The sequence below is a fragment of the Penicillium roqueforti genome (genome assembly GCF_015533775.1).
Source record: "Penicillium roqueforti strain LCP96 04111 chromosome Unknown scaffold_01, whole genome shotgun sequence".
Classification (NCBI taxonomy): Eukaryota; Fungi; Ascomycota; class Eurotiomycetes; order Eurotiales; family Aspergillaceae; genus Penicillium; species Penicillium roqueforti.
Window position 1 is genome coordinate 2,316,923 of NW_024067565.1, and position 13,451 is coordinate 2,330,373.

General features: G+C 51.5%; 4 protein-coding genes across 4 annotated transcripts; 2 read left to right on the forward strand and 2 right to left on the reverse strand.

The window, feature by feature from the left end:
* Positions 1 to 465: 465 nt before the first annotated feature.
* Positions 466 to 2,601, forward strand: LCP9604111_1313 (2-isopropylmalate synthase; the record flags this gene model as incomplete). Its single annotated transcript, XM_039076860.1, has 5 exons — positions 466 to 473; positions 525 to 669; positions 730 to 1,604; positions 1,663 to 2,368; positions 2,419 to 2,601. 5 exons carry the CDS (start codon positions 466 to 468, stop codon positions 2,599 to 2,601), a joined length of 1,917 nt encoding a protein of 638 aa, XP_038933861.1.
* A 216-nt stretch (positions 2,602 to 2,817) lies between these two features.
* On the reverse strand, positions 2,818 to 4,773 carry LCP9604111_1315 (sulfatase family protein; the record flags this gene model as incomplete). The annotated part of the gene is made up of 5 exons (XM_039076872.1): positions 2,818 to 3,180; positions 3,243 to 3,404; positions 3,459 to 3,676; positions 3,736 to 4,585; positions 4,648 to 4,773. The coding sequence occupies 5 exons, from the start codon at positions 4,771 to 4,773 to the stop codon at positions 2,818 to 2,820; spliced, it is 1,719 nt and encodes a 572-aa protein (XP_038933863.1).
* A 543-nt stretch (positions 4,774 to 5,316) lies between these two features.
* On the reverse strand, positions 5,317 to 11,366 carry LCP9604111_1316 (putative AMP binding domain protein; the record flags this gene model as incomplete). Its single annotated transcript, XM_039076883.1, has 6 exons — positions 5,317 to 6,271; positions 6,323 to 6,926; positions 6,979 to 7,188; positions 7,239 to 11,113; positions 11,228 to 11,250; positions 11,307 to 11,366. 6 exons carry the CDS (start codon positions 11,364 to 11,366, stop codon positions 5,317 to 5,319), a joined length of 5,727 nt encoding a protein of 1,908 aa, XP_038933864.1.
* Positions 11,367 to 12,208: 842 nt separating this feature from the next.
* Positions 12,209 to 13,220, forward strand: LCP9604111_1317 (40S ribosomal protein uS7; the record flags this gene model as incomplete). The annotated part of the gene is made up of 4 exons (XM_039076894.1): positions 12,209 to 12,342; positions 12,594 to 12,777; positions 12,846 to 12,960; positions 13,018 to 13,220. 4 exons carry the CDS (start codon positions 12,209 to 12,211, stop codon positions 13,218 to 13,220), a joined length of 636 nt encoding a protein of 211 aa, XP_038933865.1.
* Between the last annotated feature and the right edge of the window lie 231 nt (positions 13,221 to 13,451).

Consider the following 13,451-nt stretch of genomic DNA (forward strand, 5'->3'; position numbering starts at 1 on the left):
ATCCGCGGGGTGGATGCCTCAGGAGACACCACTCCGATGTTCGGGCCCCTATGGAGACGGGCACAGTATGTAGATATTCGTTGCATATGACTGTCAAATGAAGTAAAGGGAACATAAATGATATTAATTGACATTGGCAATCTGCCAGCGGTATTTCAATTTCATCATCAAGTCACTTGCAGATCTTCACGCCCTGTGGTCGACAATATACACATCACGTGACTCCGCTGTCGGCGCCGAAAAACTCGGCGTCATTGACGGGCCCATTTGAGTCACAGCATATTCCCCATTCTTAATTGGCCTTCTTTTCTCTTTTGCTATAAAAGATTCCCCGTGTCCATATTTTGGAAGCCATTTTCTGCTTTTAATCACATCAATATCGAGTCTGCTTGGCTCAGCTATAACGACACCCTACCTTTTATCGTCTCTTATCCACTTGTGCCCCCGCGGTGCCCCGCCAACACTATGCCGATGTATGTTGCGATGACTCCAATTCGGTGTTCCTACATACTAATCTCTTGAAGGCTCAAGGATCCCTCAAAAAAGTACAAGCCCTTCAAGCCGGTGAATCTGCCAAATCGCCAATGGCCCAATAAAATTATTGACAAGCCTCCTCGCTGGCTGGCAACTGATCTGCGTGATGGCAACCAGTCTCTGCCGGACCCAATGGTATGATATGATGTACTGCGCTCAATGCTGTTTCCCATATTGATTGGATTGGATCTATAGGATGGCGAGCAAAAATACCGTTTCTTCAAGATGCTCGTGGATATTGGTTACAAGGAAATCGAAGTGTCCTTCCCTTCCGCATCCCAAACGGACTTCGACTTTACCCGCCGTCTGGTAGAAGAGCCCGGTCTCACACCCGATGATGTCGCCCTGCAGGTCCTGGCCCCCTGCCGTGAGGATCTCATCCGTCGCACAGTCGACTCCCTGAAGGGCGCCAAGAAGGCTATCCTCCACATCTACCTCGCAACGAGCCCCTGTTTCCGTCGCATAATCTTCAACATGGACCACAAGCAGAGTCTGGAGATGGCTGTCAAATGCACAAAGTATGCCCGCTCTATCACCAAGGACGACCCCTCCCAGGCCGGCACAGATTGGCAATTCGAGTTCTCCCCCGAGACTTTCTCCGATACCGAGCCCGAGTACGCCGTGGAGGTCTGCCAGGCTGTGAAGGCTGCCTGGGGACCCACGGAGGAGAAGCCCATCATATTTAACCTGCCCGCCACGGTAGAGATGGCCACCCCCAACGTCTTTGCTGATCAGGTCGAGTACTTCTGCACAAACATGACTGAGCGCGAGAAGTTTGTTGTCTCAGTCCACCCGCATAACGACCGTGGCTGCGCTGTTGCCGCCGCTGAACTGGCACAGATGGCTGGTGCCGATCGTGTAGAGGGTACTCTGTTCGGCAACGGTGAGCGTACCGGAAACGTGGACCTGGTTACTCTCGCCCTGAACCTGTACACACAAGGTGTCTCGCCAAACGTCGACTTCTCGGACATCAACTCTGTCATCAAGGTGGTAGAGGAGAGCAACAAGATCCCAGTCAACGAGCGTGCACCATATGGTGGTCAGCTCGTGGTGTGCGCATTCTCTGGAAGGTTCGTTGTCCTTTCTTTTTCCTACGTTATTCGCTTTGCTAACCTATTTCGAATCCAGTCACCAAGATGCAATCAAGAAGGGCTTCAAACTGCGCCAAGATGGCGAGGGCGCCGACGAGGAAACCGAGTGGGAAGTCCCGTACCTCCCCCTGGATCCCCAAGATATCGGCCGTACCTACGAGGCAGTCATCCGTGTCAACTCCCAAAGTGGCAAGGGTGGCGCCGCCTGGATTATCCTGCGAAGCCTGGAGCTGGATCTCCCTCGCGCTCTGCAGGTCGAGTTCAGCAAGATCGTGCAGGAGAAGACCGAGGCTGTCAGCCGGGAGCTGAAACCTACCGAGATCGTCAACCTCTTCGAGGAGGCCTACCACCTCAAGTCAAACCCCCGCTTCACCCTTGTCGACTACAGCATCACCACCGACCGCTCGCAGTCCCCTGCTCCTCCTGAGCCCGGCAAGGCCCTCAACACCAAGAACCTCAAGCGTCGCTTCACCGGTATTATCGAGATCGACAATGTTCAGCATGCCATCACCGGTGTCGGCCCAGGTGCTATTTCCTCCCTGGCTACCGCTCTTTCTACCCTCGGTATTGATCTCGATGTCCGCGACTACAAGGAACACTCCATTGGTCGCGGTCGCGACACCAAGGCTGCTACCTACATTCAGTGCACAGCAGCCGGCAGCAATCAACAGGTGTGGGGTGTTGGTATCCACCAGGATGTGGTCCAGGCCTCTCTGATTGCGCTGCTTAGCGCCGCCAGCTCGGTAAGATCTGTTCCTGATTTGTCTGCATCTCACCACTAACATGCGTTTAGTTCCTCACCTCCCGGGCTGGTTCTCCTGCTCCTTTCCGTCCCATCCGCTCCAACACCCTCACCAACGAGGACATCGAAGCTCTCGAGCAGTTGACCAGCACTCCAGAGGCTGTTACATCTAACGGCGGTCTGAGCGCCAAGGCCAACATCGAACAGCTGACAAAAAAGGCTGAAAATTTGTAAAAAAAAGTTTAAGAAAAGCAACCGACTAAAAGTGATAGCGATAATGTGAATACCATGAACAATTTGAATCAATATTTTCTTCAAGGATTGCTCTTCAGATGTAACATTGACTTAGCTGAATATAGTAGAGTTGAAATTCGTGGTCATTGGCTAGTTATGCATATCCACCGACATTTTCACTCATGTCAAGCTATAAAAGACCAGAGACATTCGAGCTCACCACCCAAACAACTCATCCAAACTCCATCCTCTCTTTGCACTGGCCCCATAAGCATTGAACGTCTGCGGCCCCTCAGCCGAAATAATATACCCATTCTCACAAGACGAGAACGAGACCTTCGGCTGATTCGCGTAGAAGGTATCGAAGCCCGAGTCCAGCGCATCAGCAAGACTGTTCACTTTACCGGCTGGGTGTAGCTGGCGCCAGGGGTATCGACATGCGTCACCTTCGCAGGACTTGAGCACTAGCATGAGTGCGTCCAATCGCGCTATTATTTGTGGCAGCTCGCGATTTGCAATCTTGTAGTTGGGGTGTTTGGCTGGGTATGTGCCTAGGTTCACGGTTTGATGGGGATCGCTCTTTTTTAGAGTGTTAAGGCTTGTTGAATATCCTGTGGGATAGAAGGGGATGGATGGCTTACCTTCAGATCGAAGAACTCTTTCTCGTTTGTGCACCATACTGCATAGTATAGACTATAGTCGTCGGCAACCAGTCGGATACCCTTGTATGTGTTTCTTTGGTAGCTGTTATGTGGCTGGTCGAGTTTGTCGCTGGCATACCCGTAGATCCCTTCTGGTACTGCCTATCTTGATGTTAGCTGGTTGGTTAATATGTGCTTGCTGTGTGAATTACTCACTAATCCCCAGTATTCAATAGCAACATGCTCCGTCCTATTGTCTGCCGTGCTGGCAGCAATGGTAGTAGGGATAGTCTTACCGTCCAATCCGTCTCGAGTAACGCCAGCTATGTTCAAGAAAGTAGGAGCTAGATCCGTATGAGAAGTGATAGCATCCAGAGTCTGATTCTTTCCGATACCAGGGCCTCGGACGATGAGAGGGACGTTGATATCAGTTTCTATACGAGTTAGCATATCTATACACCATAGACAATCAAGACAATCAAGACCAACTCACCATAACCACAGTTCTTACCAGGCTGCATCCGATGCTGGCCCAGATGATACCCATTATCCGTCGAAAAGAAGATATAAGTATTATCCAGCTCCCCAACCTTTTCCAACCTCTCAACAAGCCTCCCAACCATCTCATCAACAGCCTGCAAAGCCCGCAGCCGACACCGCTGGAACTCATCAATATAATCAACATTCGTCTGATTCAACTCAGGCACATTCTGCACCCAGCTAACGGCATTCTCAATCAGTGTATTAAAGCTCTCATCGCGCGGCGCCTGCACATCCTCAAACAAACCCGCATGCCGCGGCGCAAACTCCGGCTCACCGAACCAGTTCGCGTTCCTCGTGGAATCATGAGACCCATTCGAGTGTGGCGCGTTGGGCGCTACTGTCAGCATCCACGGCTGTTTGTGCTTAACCGCCTCGTCGATGAAACCCTCTGCTTTTTCGGCGATCACGTCTGTCGAGTACTGCCCGTCGTACTTGACTGGTGCTGCGCCGTTGCGCGTCATCCGTGCGTACCAGTATCGGTATGTGTACGGATCTAGGAGGAAGTCCGAGCCGTTGAACCCTCGTACGTACGGATTGTTGTAGTTTTCCTCTGTGTGTGCATTCCACATCTTGCCTACGTAGTAGGTGTTGTAGCCTGCTTCTTGCATCCATAGTGGGAGGTAGTTGTCGTTCCAGCCTGCTGAGACTACTTTTGGATAGCCGCCGTAGGGGAGTCCAACGTCGGTTACGTTCGTGTTGTGTGGCATGCGACCGGTCCAGAGGTTGGCTCGGGATGGACAGCATAGTGCGATTGAGCAGAAATGTTTGGAGTAGCTTGTTCCTTGTTGAACGAGAGTTTCCTTGTTAAAGTGTTAGTCTGGGGAGGGAGAAAGTAGGGCTTGTATGGAAGGAATAGACCCACCTGCAACTTGGGCATGTGCTCTAAACCGCCCACATATTTACCCTGATCATCTGTTAGAATGAAGAGAATATTAGGTTGCTTGGCGACAGCTAGAGTTGTCAAGAGCAGCAATCTCAGTACGTTCATCGCTGCGAATTTGGCGTTATTGTTGAGCTTGAGAGCTGGGAGGATCTATATAACCCCGGCTTAGCTCTTTGGCTTCTGCAAGCCCTGCGTCATGGAAGAGACGTAAAGAGACCGAGGAGCTGTTGTGTGATTTCTCCATATAATTGCATATTGTCGATCATCCGAGTAGAAATCGTAATGCTGTACAACGTACTCCGTACATGATCGGCATGTCAGTGATAGGTTGGAAGTAACAGGGAAGTCGATCAGTCGGAGTATAAAAAGATCGGCGATTGCGAGCTTGTGCACATCAATGGTGTTAGGGTGGGTCGTATCCTTTAGTCTAGTACATATGATAACGATCAACCAAATCAGAAATCTGATCTACAAGCGTCAGAAAGATATACTGGGTATGTACAAATTACAAACATAGAGCTAAGGTATTGAGGATAAGCCGGATAAAGAACAAGCAATGCTAGGGGGAAAAGAAGATCAGAACTGTCAAGCAAACACGCCGGCCGGCTTTTAAAAAGGTATCATTTCCAATCTGTACAATGTACGGGCTCAATCCAAGTTCAAGCCTCGTAGTTGCCGATTTGGCGGTGCAGAATTGTCGCTGTCTGTGCGGCCAACGTCATGCCCGTCTTCTGCGCCTAGTGCCGACTGGTACATGAGAGCTTCTTGGGGCCAATCATTGACCCCACTGTCCTGTGTGCTTGGACGTGCCGTCTCAGCAGGGGGTGTGCTAGCAGCCTGGGGGCTGTTGGGGTTCCATCCCTGTTGGCTAGGAAGCGGCTCTCGTCCCGTCGAGGGCCGTTCATCGCCAGGGTGTCCATACGATTGAGACTGGTCAGGGTTGTCGGCCATATCAAAACTGAACCGGAAATCACGGTCCACGGCGGACGTACCCGCGGTGGGATCCAACGTGTTGTAGTGTTGATCATCAAACTCGGCTACGACCGTGGCAGACTGTGGCTCCTTGATGTGAGGCACAGCAGAGCTAGGCCCGGGGATAGGAGTGGCAAGAGGACTATTGTCAGTAACACTCCCCAGTTCATACGGCACAGACCCGGCTTGGCCGGTCTGATAAGTAGCCGCGGGATGACTGGTCTCTTCCAATGTCACCCCACGTAGAGAGCGAGGGACATTTGCGTCGATATCCGGATTCATTGTGGACTGTCGGATGCTGGTGCCCATGGTGCTTCCAGCCTTGGAAACTCTGCTCATCCGGTGCTGAGGTATGTCCGCAAATGGGCTATCGCCCTCCAGGTCGCGAATACTGAACTGAGCAATGGTTCGCAGCTTCCGGGTTACCCATGAGGCGAGAACCTTGCCGCGCTGCTTCTCGCCTAGACGAGAGCGGGGGAAGTCGCCGTGGGAGACGAATGCGACAATATCCGCAACGACTTGGTGCTCCATGAGGATAACATCAACAATGACGGGGACCAGGGCCGCTAGATAGGCTTTTCGGGTAACTTCAACGACAACAACGACCAAGCCACCGGCTTGGAAAATAGCACTGAGAATGTTAGCCTCCAGGTCAGATCTCAATAGATTATCATCTACTTACCATCCTCCATTCACGATATTGCGGTGGCAACTCTCTACGGAGTTTTCAATGTCCATAGGGAAGTGATTGAGTCCATTGACTTCAAAAGTTTCGCCGATACTGCCGAGGAGGAAGAGGACTTGCATATCAACTGGCTGGCCGCCAGGACCGATCGGCCGAGTAACGGTGTGAAGGAAACCAAGATCACCAGTACGGACATAAGGCACGCTGGGGTCACCGTCTGCAACTCTGCCGTTCAACCGCTCGGAGTCAAATTCTTGCTTTGATTTGTAGAACCCCTCAGCGCAAGCGTCGGACTGGACCCAGATCTCACCGTACTCTCCAACGTGCGAGAGAGTGCAGGTCTCCGGGTTCACGATCGCAATCTGTGTGTTAACTGGGACCATGCCCGAATCCTGCAGCAAAAGCGCGGTAGGATCGGCATCGGGGTCTACGGGGTAAATAAGACCTTGACGGAGGCTTCGCAAGTCGAGCCATAGTTCGATCGGCTCAATGCACATGTATGATCGTGTGGTAACCATCGGGTTGAGAACGTGCGAGTAAATGACGTTGATCGAGGTACGGTCCAAGCTGGCATTGGCGAAATGTAGGCGTACCTTTCCATCTGTATAATCGGATTAGCTTCTCTTCATGGCTCTGATGGTGACGACACATACAGAGATCCGTTCTAGGCCGCCCCTCTGCGGAAATCATCAGGTTCTTCAGTTCTTGAAGCTGGAAGCCTTTTCCAGCCATAGCACTCATTGCGTAATCCAACATCTGACTGGTGGCGTAAGTGTCCTTGATCTTGTACCGAGCAAGGGTTACGAAGAGAGTCAATGGGTTTTGAGCGAAATCGACTGGTGAAACTAGATATGTAGGCGCACCTGAATAATATGTTAGGGTGGAGATGTTCATAGATTAGCAGCAAACTTACCGACGTAAATGCCCATCAAGCAGGTGTGGAGGAATCCGAGACCCAGGGTACTTCGAACACTTCCAAGCACCGGCCTTGAGCTTGTCATTTGGCAGGTTTCTTTTTGAACCTTGCACATGCCCATTATGGTTTCATGGGAAATTTGCACCGAGATTCTTCGCTGATCTGGGGTCCAATAAGTCCAGACCATAGCAGGCTGGTTACCCTGGAGCCAAGTATCCTTCACAGTGTAGCCGAGCTCGCGACATCCGTGGGACTGCTTCGAGGGCTTTGTGGTATTGTATATAGCAGGAACACCAATGCGAAGAACCTGGGCGGACTGCTTGATATGCTGCGACACAAGCTTCTGCCTCATGACATGGTCAACATCGTTATTGACAATGATGGCCTTGATGTTGAAGTCGCCGATGACGTGCAAGAATGCAGGAGCATCCTCCGAAAGACGGTTTTGATCAATAGGAGCCATCGGGATGACAACGGCACCCAAGCACAGACAAGCATGGACGGCATAGACGTACTCTTCCGAGTGGGTGTACATCAGCACGAGATGATCTCCTGGTCGCACCTTCACCTTGTTCTTGAGGTAGGTCGCCACCGCAGAAACTTTGAGGTCAAACTTCTTCCAGGTGACGCCTTTTCCTTCCTTTCCACGGCTATCGATAGAGCAGTAAGCCAATTCTTCAGCTTGGCGAGCGACTCGCCATTGAAGAAGGTCGACGATTGTGTTAAAGTTGTTCAATGGGGTGGAAGTTCGGTCATCCATCACTACATCGCGATAATCCACACCCGAATATTGCTTTTCCTGGTAGGCAAGCAAGTCTTGTCGTGATGCTAGAGCAGTGGGGGACCAGATTCCACCCTCAGGATCAACACCGACGGGCAGGTTCATCACTGATCGTTCAACTCCAAACTTAACATGCACTGCTTGCAGCATACCGCACTCGAAATCTTTGCGACAGAGCATGTTGCCAATTTCTTGTCTGCCATTCTTGGTAACGCGCGGCAGACTGTTCGGGGCTGTAAGTAGAACACAGTATACCCGTAGATGATGCTCTTGGTATAGTACCTCCATACACCTGTCGGCGAGCGAATCAAGAAGAACCGAGTCGAGCTGCCTTGGCGGACCGCCGGAAGTTGTTGGCGCCGTTGAGGCCGAGTAAGACTCCAAAATAATCACAGGAAGATGTTCTTCGTTAACAAACACATCGAACGCAGTACAATCATGAATTTTCGGCACCTTCTTAAGAATGCTAACTGTTAGATGTTGAACGAAGAAGTATCGATGTTCCACAATCTCTTGGCCGTGCTCAACCCATTCGACTTTTTGGCGGAGACGATCCTCGTAGAGACCAAGCACGAAAAGTCGGCCCTCAATCACACATCCAAGTAGACCAGTGCGCAGGAATTCAGGTTCCACGAGTATCGGGGTCGGGTTAGGCTCCTCGAATTTGTAGGGGCGAGCGTGGAATATGGCCTCTGTGTGTTTCGGCAATGCCCAGAAGCCACCAGAAAGAGAGGGTGAATCAACCCAAATCTCTCCAATAACATTTGGCGTACAAAGGAGATTGGTCTCCGGATCAACGACAGCGAGAGTTGCGTCAGGAATTGGGTAGCCGAAAGCGCCAACGCGTACAGCATGCGGCATACTGCTGGCATACTTTCGTGCATCCTCGCCCATGGCTAGCACAACCACTTCATTGCTCTTTAATGCCTCTTTGTCTAGAAGCACCTCGCTAAGCTCGTTTTTAGGGCTCTGCTTGATCGTAGAAACTCGTGATCCACCACCCAGAAGACTGCTTCCGAAGCCCGTTTTAGTCTCAGACTTGGTAAGGCTCTCGTCCTCTTTCTTATAATCATCGCGGCCGGCTGGGTCCATTTCATGGGTCAAGGAACATCCCATTCGCTCTTCACCACCGAGCCAGTCACGCATACTAATGACCATACCTCCATGCTCTGGTAAGCAGAGCATCGGAGCCACAATTTCTCTAGCCCGTGGGTTCCTCATTGGCCGAAGCCATCTGTCTGCCAGGATTTCATGGAACTCAGGGTCGAGAGTAAGCGTATCGATGAGACAGAGTTTGACGCTGCTGAAATTAGGTTCCGAGTTTTTCTTAAAATGTCTTGTGGCCATCGGATCTTGCTGGTAGTTGTAGGTGGCGATCTTCAAGCCAGAGTAATCGGTCGCCATGACTGATGCCTTGTATTTGGTGATGAGATGGGCATATAAACCGGGTGTTTCCACAGCCCGGTCCTCGTGCCAAACGGTTGTATGGCCACCGTAAACGGTGAAGAGAATGGCCATGATCATACCAATTCCTTGTCTCGGATCGAGGTAACTGATGATCGTCTCTCCCTTAGTGCTATATTGCCTAGCGCTTGACTCCACAGGAACTGTAGAAATGATCGCACTCAGACATGCCATTTGATGCATGATAGTCCGGTGGCTCATCACAACACCACGCATATCACCCGTCGGGGCCCTCGCAAACTCAATATAGGCCAGATCGGGGACCTGCAGCGCAGGTGTATCGTCCTTCTTCTTTGGATGGAAACTGCCGAACTCATTCGTCTTCCACCACTCGACTCCTCGTGGCCAACTGAGTTTTTGAGCTGTGATATCGCGTTGGAAGTTCTTCAGGTTATTCTCAGTTGTCAATGCCAGATGTGCCTGCGTTGAGGTGAGCACAATATTTAGACTTGTGTAATCATCCAGACTGTTGATAGGCACGGCGACAACTCCTGCAATAAAGCAGCCCAAGAGCGCGACAGCGAACTCGATAATTTCAGCTTCGCGGTAGATGAGAGCGACACGATCTCCGCGATATAGATTACTCTTATCGCGAATAACCTGAGCAACTTTCTCGGCGCGACTAGACAGTTTTTCCCACGTTATCGATGCAACCTCCTTGCCCTTTGCATCCAGCACCCAATATGCTGCTTGCTTGGGGTGAGCCCGAGCACGATGCCGTAACACCGCGGGCAGGTTGTCAAAGTTCGACATGGGGACATTTTTGTCGTGCGGATCGTTCAATGAGAAAGGAATCTCTCGAGGTTCGAGGGGAAGTAGATGCTCAATAGCCGGTCCGTGCTGAAGTTCCGCCCCAGCAGGCATCAATGGCGGGGCCATGTTTGCTGTTGGCGAAAAGGCTTCCCCGGACTGAGAATAGCGGTGGAAGCCACCTCCATAGCTATCCCTATAATCATCATGCTGTTGCCCCGCAAAGTCGGAAAAGTAGCCCTGCTGGGAATCAAGCATCGTGGACTGTCGCGTGGGCGCTCCAGATGCTGGATCGTAATATGCCATGCCCTCGTCCGCGTACTCAGGTTCGGCGGGGGTATACTCCTGAGGATATTCCTGAGCGTACTCCTGAGGGTACTCCTGAGGGTACTCCTGAGCGTACTCGGGCTGAGACATATATTCGGGCTGAGAATTTGGATTGAACGCGTAGTTCTGACTCATTAAAGTTGCGGTTCTGGAACCATCCTGGCCTTGTAACCCTGGGGCTGGGGGTTTAGGAAGGAAGAGGGAGTCGTAAGAGCTCCCTGAAGGCGCGCGGTCATGAGCTTGGAGCATGCTTTCTCTACGATGAGACCCTAGCGATGCATGCGACTGATCCTGTGTATTTATACCGGCACCTTGATCATATCCGACGGCTCCGCTGCCCTGTGAGCCATGACTGCCTGCGTAAATGGGGGAAGTGACGTGTGGCAGGGAAGAATCGGCAGTTGGTGGGCGAACGCTCAGAATGGCCGGCGGGACCCTTCCAGGGCTGGTTGGGGATGCATCGTAGCCAAGACCGGCCTGTGAATTGATATCAAGGGGCTTGTTGGGACCGAAATATTGCGAAAGCAGGATCGTACGTCGCTTCTGGTATCTTGTCGTTGTCAGTCCTATGCATCTGCTGGTCCAGAAATCTCTGTCGCAAGAACCAAATCTATGACAAGGCACAATTGGCTTGTAATACTGGTTGTAGCCAGGGATAGCTTACCCTTTTTGAGTGATATCGCCCTCCTGTCATGGATCATACATAAGAAAAAGCATACAACAAGTGCACGAGATGTACATACCTCCAATTCCCGATCTAGGTCCCGCAAAGCGGCCTGTATCTCGGGAGACTCTTCCGCCATTTAGATGGAGGGTCGGAAAGCCTCAATTCGGGGAAACGTATCAAAAGCGCGGGGGAGGGATGGGGGGCACGGAGTCAAGAACACCTCATCGCAATGAGCGTCTCGAGGGCGCAGATGAGGGGTGGCGGATTTGCCAAGTGCAGCCCTGATAGCCGCAGGTTGTATTTACCGGGGTGTGAGTCGATCAGCGAGTCAATCCGTCCTGTCTCTGATCTTCGCGCAAGACACCCGCGCAACGTCACCCGCCAAGGCGGTCAGACGAGCCGAGAGCCTGAGACATGCGACGGAGAGACTATATATACCCCCAGATATGGTTGTCTCAGATATATATAGAAGGTGACGAGAAAATTCTACATCTATACCATCAAGCCTACTGCATAGAGTTCCGATGAAAGTTGTGGCTGTTCAGGTACTGTCTGACTTGGTGTATCGCGTGTCCCAGTCTAGGCTCGGAACTACTGGGAATGAGACACCAAGTTACACCAATTTGGGGCTAGGTTCGTGTGTTCAGTGGAGGATTTTGGCTTAAATTGAATAGATGTAAATTTGATATGGAATCAAAGCCCAAAAGTATTCAGTAGAATCAGTAGACAGTCAGTGCGATCAATATAAGGCTGGGATTATTTGGGTGTGGATCGTCATAAAGTTTCCTTCCTCAGGCACTGAGGCACCGAGGCATGAATCAGGTGATATCCACTATCAGCCTACCCTAATCACATGACCCCCGCACAACCTAAGCGAGGCACACCAATTTCTTTCTTGGATACCCGGAACCTCATCGACGTTCAACCACCAAACGACAACCCGGTCAATTTCCCACGAACCCCTCCCGCACAGTCAACATGTCCGACAACGGGGACGTCGAGGTCGCCGCCTTCCCTGTCCTGCCCAAGGAGGTTCTGGCCGAGCAGGGCAGCATCAAGCTGTTCAACAAGTGGAGCTACGATGATGTCGAGATCCGGGATATTTCCCTGACGTGAGTCTTTCTATCAGGTCCTCTATGCGCCGAGTGAATTCCTGTTGTGTGCGAGAAAAGAACGAGTCGAATTGGTGGAATGGCAAGACTTCGACAACTGGAAGGGGGATATCGAAATTCTTTATCGGAGGGGACACAACACGGCTTGGAACTAGTTTTCTTTTCGCACACAGCAGGAAATCAACAGCGCGCACAAGGACCGGCAATCGCGCGACTATCAGGTTTACAGAGGTGCTGACCCGCCATGACAGCGACTACATCCAGATCCGCTCCCCCGTCTACCTCTCCCACTCTGCCGGTCGCTATGCCGCCAAGCGTTTCCGCAAGGCTCAGTGCCCTATCATCGAGCGTCTCACCAACTCTCTCATGATGAACGGCCGCAACAACGGAAAGAAGCTTCTGGCCGTTCGCATCGTCGCCCACGCTTTCGAGATTGTATGTGCCACTCCGACCAATTCAACCATTCAACTATCCAATTCAGACGCTAATTCTCAATTCTACAGGTTCACATCATGACCGACCAGAACCCTCTCCAGGTTGCCGTTGACGCCATTGTCAACTGCGGTCCCCGTGAGGACTCCACCCGTATCGGTAGCCAGGGTACCGTCCGTCGCCAGGGTATGTGAAAAAGTCTTGTCTCGCCATGTCTGGTATCAAATACTAACTCCCTTCCAGCCGTCGATGTGTCTCCCCTCCGTCGCGTGAACCAGTCTATCTCTCTGCTCACCATCGGTGCTCGCGAGGCCTCTTTCCGCAACATCAAGAGCATTGCTGAGTGCCTTGCTGAGGAGCTGATCAACGCCGCCAAGGGTTCTTCCAACTCCTACGCTATCAAGAAGAAGGATGAGCTCGAGCGTGTTGCCAAGAGCAACCGGTAAAGGGGTTGTGTTGGATTTGTTCTCCGTTTGGTCCTCTGTCTGCGTATACTGGAGTGGACGGGGTTTTAACCGGGATTCAGTGGATTCGCATGCATCTGCAAGGCTGTACATAATGTGATACAGTCAAGGAGGAAGCACGATCTTAAAAGGGAACGCATTCGGACGGCTTTCTTTGTAGTTGTGATGCGATCATGAAGACCTTGGGTCGTAAAGACCTATTTCCTAAAAAGA